The sequence below is a fragment of the Dermochelys coriacea genome, chromosome 5 (assembly GCF_009764565.3).
Source record: "Dermochelys coriacea isolate rDerCor1 chromosome 5, rDerCor1.pri.v4, whole genome shotgun sequence".
NCBI classification, from domain to species: domain Eukaryota; kingdom Metazoa; phylum Chordata; order Testudines; family Dermochelyidae; genus Dermochelys; species Dermochelys coriacea.
The window spans coordinates 51,652,661-51,668,260 of NC_050072.1; the positions used below are offsets into that span (position 1 = coordinate 51,652,661).

The following is a 15,600-nucleotide window of genomic DNA, read 5'->3' on the forward strand; positions in this document are numbered from 1 at the left end:
ATTTTTACAAATCAAATAGAATCTCAGACTTTGACCTCAGAATGCTTTCCCTGGGGCTAGGAACCTGTTCCATTGGGATAGTTTACTTTATTTAGGATTTTTTATATCAAAACATCAGTACAAACCTATGGACAGTTACTTGACTCATACATGAAATCTCCGAACATTTATTACATGGAACAACATTATCATGAGGCAGGGTGGTAATTGCTATGGGGAAGAGAAACAGCATTTTTTAAGTATCTAGTAGTTTCTATTTTTTAAGCATCTATGCAATGAGTTTGTGTGAAACTATTTTACTCTATATGGAAACCCTTAAAAAATTTATTTAAAGATTCAAACTTCTGAAAAGTGTTGTCAGTAGCTACCGGTGTGGTGCTCTGCTCTTGTCTGATGATGATAACAGTCGGCTGCGTGTGTGGTCCCTCTGTGTGCTGCCCCAGCTCTGCGCAGATAGCTAACACAGCAGACCCCGAGAGAACCCCCGATGACCACAAACTCTAGTAAGGTATGAAGGCACATCAGCCATAGAATCATAGAATCATAGAATATCAGGGTTGGAAGGGACCCCAGAAGGTCATCTAGTCCAACCCCCTGCTCAAAGCAGGACCAAGTCCCAGTTAAATCATCCCAGCTAGGGCTTTGTCAAGCCTGACCTTAAAAACCTCTAAGGAAGGAGATTCTACCACCTCCCTAGGTAACGCATTCCAGTGTTTCACCACCCTCTTAGTGAAAAAGTTTTTCCTAATATCCAATCTAAACCTCCCCCATTGCAACTTGAGACCATTACTCCTCGTTCTGTCATCTGCTACCATTGAGAACAGTCTAGAGCCATCCTCTTTGAAACCCCCTTTCAGGTAGTTGAAAGCAGCTATCAAATCCCCCCTCATTCTTCTCTTCTGCAGACTAAACAATCCCAGCTCCCTCAGCCTCTCCTCATAAGTCATGTGCTCCAGACCCCTAATCATTTTTGTTGCCCTTCGTTGTACTCTTTCCAATTTATCCACATCCTTCCTGTAGTGTGGGGCCCAAAACTGGACACAGTACTCCAGATGAGGCCTCACCAGTGTCGAATAGAGGGGAACGATCACGTCCCTCGATCTGCTCGCTATGCCCCTACTTATACAACCCAAAATGCCATTGGCCTTCTTGGCAACAAGGTAATGGTTTATTGTCGAAGAGAAACACAATCTCTAGCTCCCCAATTCATATAACTTATATACAGTTTGTTGCTACTCCCTATGTGCTCCCTGACAATGGGCTCAGCTCAGTCAGTGGCAGGACTTTCCACCGCCCCAGGGATGTATTCTTGTACACTGGTACAAACAAGTTACATAACACTCCTGCTGTATTGAAGTGCAACCCCTTTCTGTAATAATGCACCACCCTTCTACACAGTAAGGTGCCACCTCTCACCTTGCACATGTTGGTTCGAACAAAACAACTCTATCCATCATTCTAGCCTTTTGCCCCTGTCCTTGGTATCTATGTGGACAGTATAAGAATGTTCTTGTACCATTTGTGTATGGCTCCGGTATCTTTAGATATATGTTTATGCAACAGCATATCTTTATACAACAGCAGCCCTTTCCTTGCCAGCTTCTCTGAGCAGGGCCTGCCTCTGGCTCACAGCTTAACTTCGCTTTATGTTAGCAAAGTCTTGACCATTGCTTTAGCTCAGGCCCTAGGTCTCGTACCGGGCCTCTGATACCAAGGGTTTATGTTTCAGGGCCTCATCTTACTACATTCCCCCACTTTTTGTCTTTTTACAGGGAAGATGTTTACCCATTGTCCCAGAAAAACATAATGCATAGACAAAAAGATAACCCCAGCGGTTTAAACACTGTGATGTGGTTACCTTATTTTACCATCCAGACACTCATGTCCCATCTGTCTTTCAGTCTACACATTCCCTCATATGACTGATAGATTATATTATCCAATTATTTTTAGTCCCTTATGGTGGGCTTGGGAAGGTGAAGCCTGGGAACTCGACTGAGAAATGTCATTTTATAATTGAGGCTTAGAGGCACTCCCAAATAAAATAAATATATTTGTAGTGTATACAGGCATATTTATATAATCTTTATGTGTACGTACATCAGCACTTTATGTGCAAGCCTACCACTTCTTTTTCAAGGTGGTGGTGGAGCTTGGCCCTTGTAGTACTGCAGATAGCAACCCACTTTTATTAGGGCACTTAAAGTTATGATCTGTATCATTATTAGCAGTAGGCTGAGGGTTTTGAAGTACTAGGATAGGGACGGTGATGATGTGTCCCACAGCGTTATGTATGAGAGAAGTAAAACAGAAATTTGGAGTAGTGACCCAACCCCTAAGACCTTTCTGTATAAATATATTGTAATTAATTACTACACAGTACTATCCATCTATATTACAGATTATCCTTAAGGGCAGTTGTCACGCTCTGGTAAGTTTCACTGGGCAGGAAACAGAATGGGCTAGCTTCTCTGGTCCAGTGGCTGAACTCTTGTGATACACCAGTAGTTAAGGGAGATTCAGTTGTTTTTCATGAATGCTGTCTTCCCGATAACCTACTGAATGGAAAGTAACCAAATTATTACAAATATTGCTATGTCAGGATTTAGTGTTGGTATCCAGACATTGAATAAGATTGTTCTGAATAACCTGTGCATTATGATGCAATGTCAGTACCCCACATTATGAGAGGTACTATCCGAGAATTTGTTTATTCAATGTGCAGTTACTGTGGAAATTAAATTTACAGCAATTTGTTTTGCCCTTACGTTTATGTTGGTTGCTGTCATTTGCTTTTTGCTTGTTACTTATGTACTGGTTAAATAGTTTAGCAAAGTTACACACTTTGTAAATTTTGTACAGGAATAATACAACAGTACAATGATAATAGAGTAGTATAGCAATAATACAATTGTTTTTCCACAATAACCAAGTTGAAATTAAATGACACTTTATCCTGGTTCAGCTATTGGTTTTCAGCTGGCTGTTAGGTGGATTTGAGGGGTCTCTCATATATGAAGCAGTTCATTTTTCTTTTCTTGATGCTTGGGAGTTTCTTCACTGTATACTGATACTTTCTGGAATCTTTGGTTGGTGGGATGTAACTTAAACAACTTTTGTTAGTTAACAGTCACTTTGTATTAAGTTTGGTTTACTGAAAACACAAAGTTTAACTTACTTTGTTGACAATGTAAAAGGGACCACGTCTTTTATAATACAAGCTATACTTTTTCCAATTGTTGTATAGACATGCATTTTCATTTGAACTGAATTACTAATATTTTATTCTAAATGTAATGCTCAACTACGAAGTTAGATGTGCTTTTTAAAAAAACAAAGAACATTCCATGTTAGCAAAAGAGTAAACATAATTTTTACCAAGCTTTTAGAGTTAATTTGCTTCAGATACCAATTTCATTCTTGTTAACTGTTTAGAAGCACAAGCTTTAACAACCACCGCTTCCCGTTAACATAACACAACGTAAGGTAACATAACACAAAAGGAAAAGCATATCTAATTAAACCAACTCTAAAATTAAACCCAAAATACATTTTAAAAACAGGTTCATGCAAATACTTTGAGGGTATTAAGCTTTTATGATGCTTTCTTTGGTGTTCGGGAGCCAAAGGTGAAAACCTGTTGAAAACGTGGAAATCTGTTGAAATTGTTTGGTTAGCTTTATGCATAAATTATTGTTTTTAAACATTTTTGCTATCACATTCTTATAACTATATTTAAAAACCCAAACAAGTTTATAGAAAGCCCAAACAAGAAATTGACATTGTGTTAATATTATCTTTACCTTAATGTTGAGATTTCCCCTTACCTTTTTTCTTTGAACAACGAAAACTTCACACACAAAAACTAACAGATAAAAGAGAATTCTTTTTGTTTGCAATTGCATTATTCCTTGAGGCAGAAATAGATGTACATATATTGGTAACTGAAACCTGTTGGAACTTTGCAAAAAAAAAAAAATTGTTTCCAATAATACTATGATTATACCCCAACCATGATCTTAAAATAGTGTGGTACCACATATATTTTTAAAAGGGTATAAAATTGACTTTTGTTGCAACCAATAAATTAATTAAATAAATAAATAAATAGTTACGTGACACACACAACATATAATACAGGACCACACACATGACAAACTTACAGTTAGAAAGGAATGGCGCCAGAATTCTATTCATAACTATACAAAATAAGGCAAACAAAAATAAAAAGGGTTAAACATTTGAATAAGCAAGTTATTGCTTTTTAAAACTTTTAATATAAATTGATAAAAATATATTAATGTATGCCAAATTTATTGAATTAATTTGGTAACAAGGAATTTTGCATTACTTTATATTTATTATTTTAAAACTCTGCTATATGAAATTAGAAAAGCCCATGTTTCAAATATTAGTGCGTGGTTAGGATTAGAAGCAGAGTCTGCAGTTCTGTTGCTCGGCAACCATATCTTCAAGGAAGTTAGGAATAATTCCAGCTGTTGCATTCCTGAAGGGTTAAAATAAGTAATTTACTGGATTTATTTATGGTAAAGTTTGACTTGTTTTCTTGGTTGTTTTGTTCTATTTTCAATTGCATTATCTTTTGGGGGTTTCTGTAAAAAACTATAACTTTTAAAACAAAGGTTTCAGAGTAGCAGCCGTGTTAGTCTGTATTCGCAAAAAGAAAAGGAGTACTTGTGGCACCTTAGAGACTAACCAATTTATTAGAGCATAAGCTTTTGTGAGCTACAGCTCACTTCATCGGATGCATTTGGTCTCTGTTTTTTCCACCAAATGCATCCGATGAAGTGAGCTGTAGCTCACGAAAGCTTATGCTCTAATAAATTGGTTAGTCTCTAAGGTGCCACAAGTACTCCTTTTCTTTTTTTAATACAAAGAGCGAGCCAAAGTGAGGCGAGGTGGGGAAAACGCTGGTCAAGAGCAACCTAGAAAGGTAGCGAGACCTGAGCCAAGAGAGATTAACTCTATCAAGGTATTTGAAAGTACAGGCAGCAGCAGCAGCAAGTTCAGCAAACTGAGAAGGCATATAATGGAAAAACTTAACCGGTATGTAAAAATATTTGAGAAAAGTGGTTGTATTTTTAGATACGAGTGTGGTTCCCTGGGTCAAAGCAGTTGGGAACCCGCACAGTTAGGAACTGCGCCCCTGGTTTTTATCCTGGCTCTGTGAAGAGAGTGGGGGTCGTTACCTGCTCTTGTAAAACCTGAAGTTGTTCCCCCAGCCTCTGTTGCTTTTGTGTGCATGCCAAATGGATGGCGGGAGTGGTTTGTTGTTTTTCCCCCCTTTTTTTCCCGCTGCTGTTAACTGTTTTTGGGCAACTCCATGTGTTAATGCATCAATTCTGGGTGTTAACCTGCTCAATTTTACTTTTTGACTTTGAAATTCCTTTTCATTCATTTCCCTGTGATCGAGTCGCAGCTCCTGTCTCCTAATGTGCTTTGTGAATTGTTCCATTTTTTTCCTTCATTTAATTTACCAATTCAGGGAAAGTATTGTGTGCTACTTTTTCCCCATCTGTGCACTTACTGGTCCCGTTCTGACGGGCACCAGTCTAGGTTCCAGTTTAGGTTTTACCAGAACCTGGCTTTTATCATAAGCTAGTGATTGCACTGTAGTGGACCCTGTTTCATCTTTTAATTTTACTAGGGCCATCTTTTTCCACTTCTGTCCCCATTCTTCAAGCACAAGGGAGCTACTTGAAGCCTGCTGTTTACCACTATACCATTTACCATTTTAACAGAGGACAGCACATCTCTTTTTTGTAGATTCCTTGCAGCCGTTTCCAGTGTTTTATTCTGTTCCTGTGCTGGTTGTCTCTGGGCTGCTTGCCACCCTGCAATGGGGGTGGGAGCATTCCATGGCTGTGTAGCTTCTTTTGATTCTTCTAATTCTTACTGTTACTTGCCCCACCAATTTTGTGGTGTGCTGTTTAAGCCATTTTACTGCCATAGACATTAATTGCAAAAAAACCCTCTAGCTTTTTAACTTTTATAATTCTTGAGTGCCTCGGTCTCTACCATCGCTCTACATATGCCAGTCCATGTCTCCCCAATTTCTTTTTTAAATCCATATGGACCCCCTTTACTGGCAATCCAGCGGGTCCAGGAGCTATCCAACTGTGGGGATATGAAGGGAGGGGATAAGGGGGTTCTCTAGCTCGAGGTTTTCTGCCATGTTAGATTGCGATTCCTGCGATTTGCAACCTACATATTTAGCATTGGTCCAGCACATGAGAATCAGAGTCAAACTGACAAGAAGGACTAATCTATTTATGCATCAGAGGGGTAGCCGTGTTAGTCTGGATCTGTAAAAGCAGCCAAGAGTCCTGTGGCACTGTCAAGGTTCCTTCCCCACTCTGAACTCTAGGGTACAGATATGGGGACCTACATGAATACCTTCTAAGCTTACTTTTACCAGCTTAGGTTAAACCTTTCCCAAGGCACAAACTATTTTACCCTTTGCCCTTGGACTTCCACTGCCACCACCAAACGTCCAGGTTTACTGGGAAAACGTTATTTGGAAACTTCTTCCCCCCAAAATCCTCACCAAAACCTTGCACCCCCCTGCCTGGGGAAAGCTTGATAAAAATCCTCACCTGTTTGCATAGGTGACCACAGACCCAAACACTTGGATCTTAAGAACAATGAAAAAAGCATTCAATTTCTTACAAGAAGAATTTTAATACAAGGTAAAAAATCACCACCTCTGTAAAATCAGGATGGTAAATACCTTACAGGGTAATTAGATTCAAAACATAGAGAACCCCTCTAGGCAAAACCTTAAGTTACAAGAAAGACACAAAGACAAGAATAGGAGTACTTGTGGCACCTTAGAGAGTAACACATTTATTAGAGCATAAGCATTCGTGAGCTACAGCTCATTTCATCGGATGCAGTGAGCTGTAGCTCACGAAAGCTTATGCTCTAATAAATGTGTTACTCTCTAAGGTGCCACAAGTACTCCTTTTCTTTTTGTGAACACAGACTAACACAGCTGCTACTCTGAAAAGAGAAGAATATTCGTTCTATTCAGCACAGTCTAATTTCTCAGCCATTTAAAGAAATCATAATCTAATGCATATCTAGCTAGATTACTTACTAAGTTCTAAGACTCCATTCCTGTTCTGTCCCCAGCAAAAGCATCACACAGACAGACCCTTTGTTTCTCCCTCCCCCCAGCTTTGAAAGCATCTTGTCTCTTCATTGGTCATTGTGGTCAGGTGCCAGCAAGGTTATCCTAGCTTCTTAACCCTTTACAGGTGAAAGCATTTTTCCTCTGGCCAGGAGGGATTTTAAAGGTGTTTACCCTTCCTTTTATATTTATGGCAGGCACCTTATAGACTAACAGACGTATTTGACCATGAACTTTCATGGGTGAAATGAAACGGTATGAAATGCAGAAGGAAAACAAAAAAAACTAAAATCAGATTTTTTGTAAATGGTTTTATTGAAGGTATTCAGTAATGGAGGTTAAAATATATTTTAGAAGCATAAACTTGCTTACCCTTTAAGAGCAGTTAATATGAAAAATGATTTACTTTAAAAAAAGCTATATACTGCAGACAATTTAAGTATTGCATCAAAAATGTAAGAGTGCAACTTACAGAAAAGATTGGTTTTTTTTAGGTATAAAGAGTTCTGGAATTTCCATGAAGAGTCACTTGCTTTTCCTCTTAAGAGCATTTAAAAAAAAAAAAAAAAAAATATCAGCTAGCATGGGAAATTAAGCCTAAAATGTAAGATTCAGAACTTTATTAAAACCACTGAACTTCACTTTGGTTTTAGTTAATTTAGGCCCCATCACACTATTTTAATTACAATGGTCAAAACATTTTGGCTGTTTTAAAAAAAAAAAAACACAATGGTCAAGGTTAATTGCATCAGACAATGCATTGACTTAGTTGTCAAATAATAAATCACTTTTAGCAGAAGACAACTGCTCACAGGAACTTCCAGATTCTGCACATAGTCACACAGTTACAAAGCATACGTAAGCCATAAAAAGAATAACTGGTTATTCTAAATACACGCCTGTACAATAAAAAAAATCTAAAATACAAATGTAGATTTTAAAAAAAGCTAATATATTCACATTTAGATTCACTTTTTCATTAGTTACACACTATATTGGTCTCATTAATACACTTACTTATGCAACTTAACGCATTCCTAAAAAAGGGTTAATCATGACCCTACGAACGGGGTGGTTACAGTGGGATATAATGCACACTGCAGGAGTGAAATTTTGAAGATCACAGAGCTTACTGTTTATGTAACCAACACAGATCCAAATGTGTTGCAATTAGGAGCCAAAAAGATGCAGCATTATCTGGAAACTGCTTTTCAAAATTCAGGCACACCATATGGAGTAGAGAACAAAGCTGGGGAATGAGTTAATATACGGACAAGGGCAATGATATTTAAAGTCCTCAACAACTTAATTCTAAATAAGTCAAACCAACACCTTGGACCTGAATTGTTCCCAGGCAAAAATGCCAGGCTTCAAAAGAGAACAGATTCCTTGTCTGGTTTGTTAGCTGTACTCCACAGTAAACAAGGTATCAAAATTTGTTACATTGAGGTAAGTAAAACTGAGGTGGTTGTTGGTGGTGGTGGGGTTTATGTTTGTTTTTTAACCAGTAAGACAGAAGGGGTTTTGTTTCTCAGCTACAACCAAAGCCATTTTATATCCCATTGTTACAAAACTGGACATAACCTCTTTAGTGATTCTAATTTGTTTCCTTCTTTTCCTCCTCTACGATCTCCGACTGTCATAATCGCTGACCATCCTTTTTATGTGAGACAGTTTACTCTTCAGCTTCTTGCACTGTGCCTTTTTGTTCTTATAGTCTGCTGACTAAACAAAAACACAAACCAAGTGTGGCATTAGTCCAATCAGAATTCTCATATGAAAAGTGCTATACGGCTGCACATTAATATAAATATGCATTTGAAATAAAATTATAAGTCTCAGAGTTACAAAAAACAGTCAGTAAACATCAGTTTGAGTCCTATCTGAAAAAGGTACCAGGAATCTAAGCAGCTCATCTGTTTACGTACAATTCTGGCAGTTCGGATAATGATAAAACACTTGGACTCTTAAGTTACTTTTATACTGTAAAAAAGTACGTCAGTTGCTTTACCAGCTTAACTAGCCTGCTGTAAGAAGAATCCATTCTTATAGGAACTTGTAAGGTTTGCAAAAAAATCAAATGTGTTTTGGTGACCAGCAAGGAGGGAATCTTGTGTAAATAAGCACAGATACAGCCTCCTCAAGAGAGAGGAGTTGCATCCAACCCTCCTGTGCAAGGTCCAAAACAGCTTTTCAAGTACCAGAAGCAAAAATATTGCCAACAGCTAGGAAATACATAGTTTCAACTCCAGTACTGCCAATCTCAAGAGTTCAAAAATCATGAGTTAGCCTCTTTTTGGGGAAGGACTATTTGCCTTGTGTTCTTTCTTTGAGCATTCAGAGTTCATTTTTAAAGCTTTGTTCTGCAGCCATCAGGGTTAAAAACTAGTTTACTAAAGCTGACAATCTCATGCAGTAACCTAGTTCTATCACCTGGGATATTACGACTGACACTAAGTATTGTGAGACTTGCTATAAAATTGTGAGAGGTGGCAACATTTCATCTATTGTTTCAAAGTTTTCAAAAATTACTATCAGAAGATACCGTTCTCACGTATGCTGAAGTTTCAGATTAGGTAAGAGTTGAACGGTTATTTAACTTCTACAAAGACAAAACCAGCAGAGATAGGAAAGACTAGTTTATCCATTCAATATCTCCCTGCCAATGCAATCTTAGTCCCTTACTAAAGTTTGCCTACAAACCCATGCAATTTGACAGACTAAGTCAAGAGAAGCCCAATGCTCGAAAAATCAGGAAGGTTGCATATTAGGATTGAGGGACAAGGGAATCTTGCCCCATACTTAACCTTTGCCAGAGCTTTATTAGTCTTGCTATTTCATGGGCATTCTGTCTGCCTAGAAAATGCTTTAAGCATACTGAAGTCTTTACTCAGTTGCCATTATTTCAGTACTGCAATAGCTGGAGTCATCTCACCATAAACACCCATTATATTTTGCTCATAGTGAGAAGCAGCTCAACAGGTTTTGCTGCAGTTTAGGCCAATTTCAGTCCTGGTATAAGCAGTCACAACTAGACTGCCTGACTACATTGGAGATGGGCCAAGTTTGACTTCTTGAATTTACTGCGCAAGCCCCAATTAGAGATCTGCTAAAAGTGAAGTACTTGGCACCTGCTTCCAGCAGTTGTCACTCTGCATGCGAGTCAGACAGAAAAAGAAAAGAAAAACAACCCCTTTTTTAAAAACCAAAACAAAAAAGTCCTTAGAAATAGCAAACAAGAATAAGAGAACCTTATGAAACTTACTGCTTTTATAGCCTTCGTCCTATTGTACTGTTCAGCAGCAATCTATAATTGGGGAGAAAATTAAATTAAGTAGGACAGTTCATGTCAGTGTTATGAACAATGCAGGTTTAACATTCCGTTACACGCTTTTGAGTGGCTAACCTACATTTGGGTTAAAAATCTAAAGTTACAAAGTAAGGCAGTTGATCTACAGAGGATGTAAAAATAGTCTTTGGAGTAAGCCTGGTAGACAGTCTGAAGGATTTAGAGCTAGAAATCTGTTTGTGTTAGGATACATGATACATGCCATCCTCTCTTAGAGGAGAAAAGCCCATTTAATAAAAATCTAACGGAGGTGGGGAATGATATTAAGGCTGAACAAAAATCCTGATATTGACAGAAGAGATCACCACCATCAGTATTTTTTCCAGGACATTGATAGTTTTTAATCCCAGGCCAAGATCTAGAACTCTGGAGCAGAGTCTAAAATATATGATCATCTCACTATCAAAAGATCAGGAAGTTTTTTCCATCCTATTTGTAAGGGAGTTTTCCATTTACAAAGATCTTCAGTATCCCATCAACATTTGAATAAAACCTCTAAATTCTGAAAAGCTCCTTTTTCAAATTCAAATCCATTAAGTTTCGCACCATCAGTTCACTAAGTCCAAGTTTTTACTTGCTAAACAGTAATCTGTATGACAAAAGCTAGCATTCACTGGTACATGGCACCTATTTTTGCATACATTAATTAACCACCACCCTTTTTCCTCAAAGATATCCTACATAAACATTCAAGTTATCCATGGAAATACCTTATATTCCTCACTGTCTTCACTATAGTCATCCAACTCTTTATCCAGTCGAGAGAGTGTTTTATTGACTTCATCAAGTGCAGCTTGCAAACTCTTGTATTCTTGTAATCCAGAGTCAAAGTCTTGCTTATATGCTTGCCTTTGTTGATCTGTTGTTATTGGTGGGTATTCCCTAGGGGAAGAGAAGGAGAGAGAGAAAAAAAAAAATCATATTACATATGGTATGGACTATCTTCAGCTGTATAACAGAAAAATGTTTGTTTATCCATTGGATGGAAGGTGAGAGTGCGCATGTTACATTTTGGATGGAAGTTACTGCTCCTGACAGAGAAACTAGTGGCACTGGTAGGGCCACATAGCAAACTAAGTTCTTAAAAGGAAAAGGAGTACTTGTGGCACCCTAGAGACTAACAAATTTATTAATTTATTAACAAAACACTCAAATAAATTTGTTAATCTCTAGGGTGCCACAAGTACTCTTTTTTGTTGCAAATACAGACTAACACAGCTGCTACTCTGAAACCTGTCAGTACTCGGTTCTTGTGATGTCTTTCTCCTTTAAGTTAGAAGAGTCCTTTAGTACTTGCTATTTTCTCCCTGTGAAGGTATTCTGTAATCACATCACCTCTCAATCTCCTTTTTGATAAACTAAATAGACTGATCACTTCAAATCCCTCACTATAAGACCTTTTCTCCATCCCTTTATGCATTTTTGTGACCCTCTTCTGTACCTTCTCCAATCTTTCAATATCCTTCTTAAAATGTGGACCCCGAAACTGTATGGAATAATCAAGTGTCAGTCTCATCAATGCCATATAAACAAGTAAAATAACCTCCTCCTCCTATTGAATATTCCCTGTGAATTGTCTTAGCCTTTCTGCCAGAGCACCACACTGGGAACTCGTGTCGAGTTACTTGTTCACCGATTCCTAAATCCTTTTCAGAGTCACTGCTTTCCTGGATACATCCCCCCATTCTGTAAGAATTGCCTGCTTTCCTTGTTCCTAGATGTGCAACTTGGCTTTTGACATTAACAACACGCATTCTGTTTGAATGGGCCCAGATTATCAAGCAAACCCGATTGTTCCATGTGATTCCCGCTCATCATTACTTACCATTCCAACAATCTGTGTCATCTGCAAATTTCATCCACACTGTGATTTTATATTTGCTTCCAGATCATAGATAAAAATGTTGAATAGCATTGGATCTAGTACCAAATCTCTTGACAACATCACTAGAAACACCCCCATGCAAGTATGACTCCCTACTGATATCTACTTGACGAGATCTGTCAGTTAACCAGTTCTTAAGCCATTTAACATGTGCTCTCTTGATATTGTATAGAGCTAATTTTCTAAACCAGAATGGCATGCAGTATTAAAATCAAAGTATATTACATCTACACAGTTACTTTTATCATCAAACTTGTAATCTTACCCAAGTGTATAGTCAGTTGTGTGACAAGACCTGTATTCCATAAAATCACATTTAACTGGCATTAGTTATATTTAGGCTTCAATTTTTTAAAATAATTCAAGATAAATATCAATGTTTATTGTCAAGCATTTTTAATTTTTTACTGATTACATTTTCACAATTGCGGGAAATCAGGCAGGGGTGAGGTGAATAATTACAGATGTTGAGATTCAAAAAGTTAGAGTTTTACAACTGTTCAAACACAAACTGTCAACATCAAGTGTCCAAATATTCAAAGCAGCATTTTTATTTCTTCACCCATCTGTACATTTTGATGATTACTGATGGAAATATTTTTTGTTGCTTTGCATGTGAACAGTGAAATTGACATTTAATTGATAAAAATCTAACCTTTCCAAGCCTCATTATAATCCTATCCTTTCATTCATTATTAATTGAATCCCATATCAGCTTTTCCCTTATTTTGCCCAGGACTGAGGTCAGGCTAACTGACCTATAATTACCCAAGTCATCCTACTTTTCCTTTTTGAATATTGGCACAACATTAGTACTCTTCCCACCTTCTGGATTTTCCCGGGAACCAATGTCCCCAGTTCACATTATATACAATGCAAAAATACCCAAGTGCTTTTCCTAAATGCAAATCGCTAACTTTACCAAAGTCTATAGTGGTTTGAATGGTTTAATCCTCCTTTCTTGTGGGTTATAAATCTTACCCCTCTGCAGGTTAGAGTTCAGCTATATTATCCCACTACGGCCTTCTCACCAGCTCATTTTGGAAGAGCCATCAGTTTTTAGCAAGTGTTCCACAGATTAACTTGATTATTGTCTAAAGACCACTTGTATTTATTATTAAATACGGCTAATTTTACTCTAAAGCATTATCCGCTTCATAGCGGCATGAAATCCTAGCTGTCCATAACAAGTATTTCAGTTTCTTCATCACCCAAAGCAGATCAGTTTTTGTCTATAGGCAGGGCAGAATAAACGTTTTTTGGGAGGGAGGGGGGCTAAGGGGCGAGAAGAGGGACAGTACTTACTGTGTGAGAACCTTAAGGACTATGGAAGCGGGTTTAACACAGATTTGCTGCGTGTGCTCGGGAGGAAGTCAGTGCGTTTCTATATTGAACTAACAGGAGTGTTGCAGAGGAGGGGAGAGTTTTATTCCCCGTTTTGTGGGACAGCTTGCAGCACGTATGCATTCAACTTGACTTGCTCTGATGAGCAGTGTTAGGAACTCACTAACGCAAATTTTGAAGCATCTGTTATATTGGTTAACTGTTTCAGTCTCAATATTCAAATATAAATGGGACACTTCAAATATACTTGGTGCCTCCTGGTGAATACAGATGTCCCAAAACACCCAAAGTCTTGTTCAATGACCATGTTATGAAATCATTCTATGGTAGTAGCATCAGTGGAAGAGGCTACTTCAGATAAGCAACAGCGGATAATGCTACTGCTGCAAATACTCCTTTCAATGGCAATGTTTCCAAGTATAAAAGGCAACTCTTTTCCCCACCACCTTTCTAGGCCCTCCTTCCTATTCCAATAGTCCTTATAGCTGCAGTGCCACTTGCATACCGTGGATAGTGGCAGTATATTAATAACAAGCTTCCAACCACTACCACATTCAGCAGACACACCACACTTATTGACTGGGTTTGCCCATCTAGAGCATCACAAGCAGTGGAGTTTGCATTATTTCAATGCCTGATGAAGTTGTCGTCAGTACCTGTCCCAGTCTTCCTCCAGCTCATCACAAGACTCCCCTCCAGTGGTGTAATCTGCATCATAGTTATCAGAGTTGGTTCTCTTCCGTCTTCCCGCTCTTCTCTTTTGTGGTGCTTCCTTAGCCGATCCATCGTAACTACTGTTACCAGTATAATTTGACTGCGTGAGAGCCTTCACTAATGGAACAACAACTTCAGACTCCCTACCAAAAGCAGTAAAGATCTCATTAGTTGCCATTTACAGGCTGAATTATCAACATTAAACATGCAGGGTAAGTATTAACAGGATCAATAAAAGACAAAATAATCTCGATCTTTATTCTATAAAAAATTCAACACGTATTTGGAAAACAAAAGTCACTCATTTTAATTCACTAACTGTGGCTAACAAAGTGAATATAAAATATGAACCTATTTGTTCCAAAATCAAATGGAACAAGTTTCCAAGATTTTTTAAATCACTCCACCTCTGATTTCATGCTCCCATTTTCACCTAAAACTGGTGAGTCGAGAAACATACGCTTTCAGCCCAGTGTAATCAACTAACCTTCTAAAGAATAGTAAGATATCCCCTACACAAGGAAAGCTACTTGTGAATTTTTAAAAAAGCGTGTCCGTTACAGAATGGCACTCCATTTAAAACAGAAATAATAGTTCATAGAATGACAGTAGCCCAGAGGTCTGTCAAAGGTATGTCTGTCAAAGGCTGTCCTTCAAACAAATAGAATCTGTTATCCAACCATAGAATATGAAATTTCTTACATGATCAGCATTTTTGCTGTACGAAAGCTCCTAAGAGTTTAGAAACTCAACTACATTTGCTTATAGCAAGAATTGACTGTCCTGGACACAATCCTGAGCATCACATTTTAGGATGGACACCGAAGAATCCAGGACACCGAAGATGAAGAAGTGGGCAACAGAAATAGAGCGTTATGGTGAGCAAAAGGTTAGGAAAATATGACATTTGCACCAACAAGTAATTTCACAAGATGGTGATAGTACCAGCAAATCATCATGTTTTGTATAAAGCATCAAGAATAAATTTCCTATTTACATGATCTAGCTTTGTTTACAGATGAGCTCTCTCCCTCGATTTTCTAGAACACAGGGCTGAAAATTGAGCTCATTGTGTTGTGTTGTCTGTCAAGACCTGCACCACCTTGCCTTAAATCTGGGGAAGGACCATCTGGCAAGCCAAGCGTACCGTCCCGA

At 38.1% G+C, this 15,600-nt stretch overlaps 1 protein-coding gene across 1 annotated transcript in view; it reads right to left on the reverse strand.

Annotated features, from left to right (window-relative positions):
* Window positions 1–7,463: 7,463 nt before the first annotated feature.
* Window positions 7,464–15,600, reverse strand: part of LOC119856387 (occludin-like) — a 31,324-nt gene continuing 23,187 nt past the window's right edge. The window contains exons 6-9 of the mRNA XM_038403831.2: window positions 14,388–14,588; window positions 11,213–11,384; window positions 10,419–10,460; window positions 7,464–8,878 (exon numbers count right to left, since the gene is read on the reverse strand). Of these exons, the coding sequence (XP_038259759.1) occupies window positions 8,777–8,878; window positions 10,419–10,460; window positions 11,213–11,384; window positions 14,388–14,588 (517 nt within the window). The 3' untranslated portion in view covers window positions 7,464–8,776. The remainder of the gene's footprint in view (window positions 8,879–10,418; window positions 10,461–11,212; window positions 11,385–14,387; window positions 14,589–15,600) is intronic.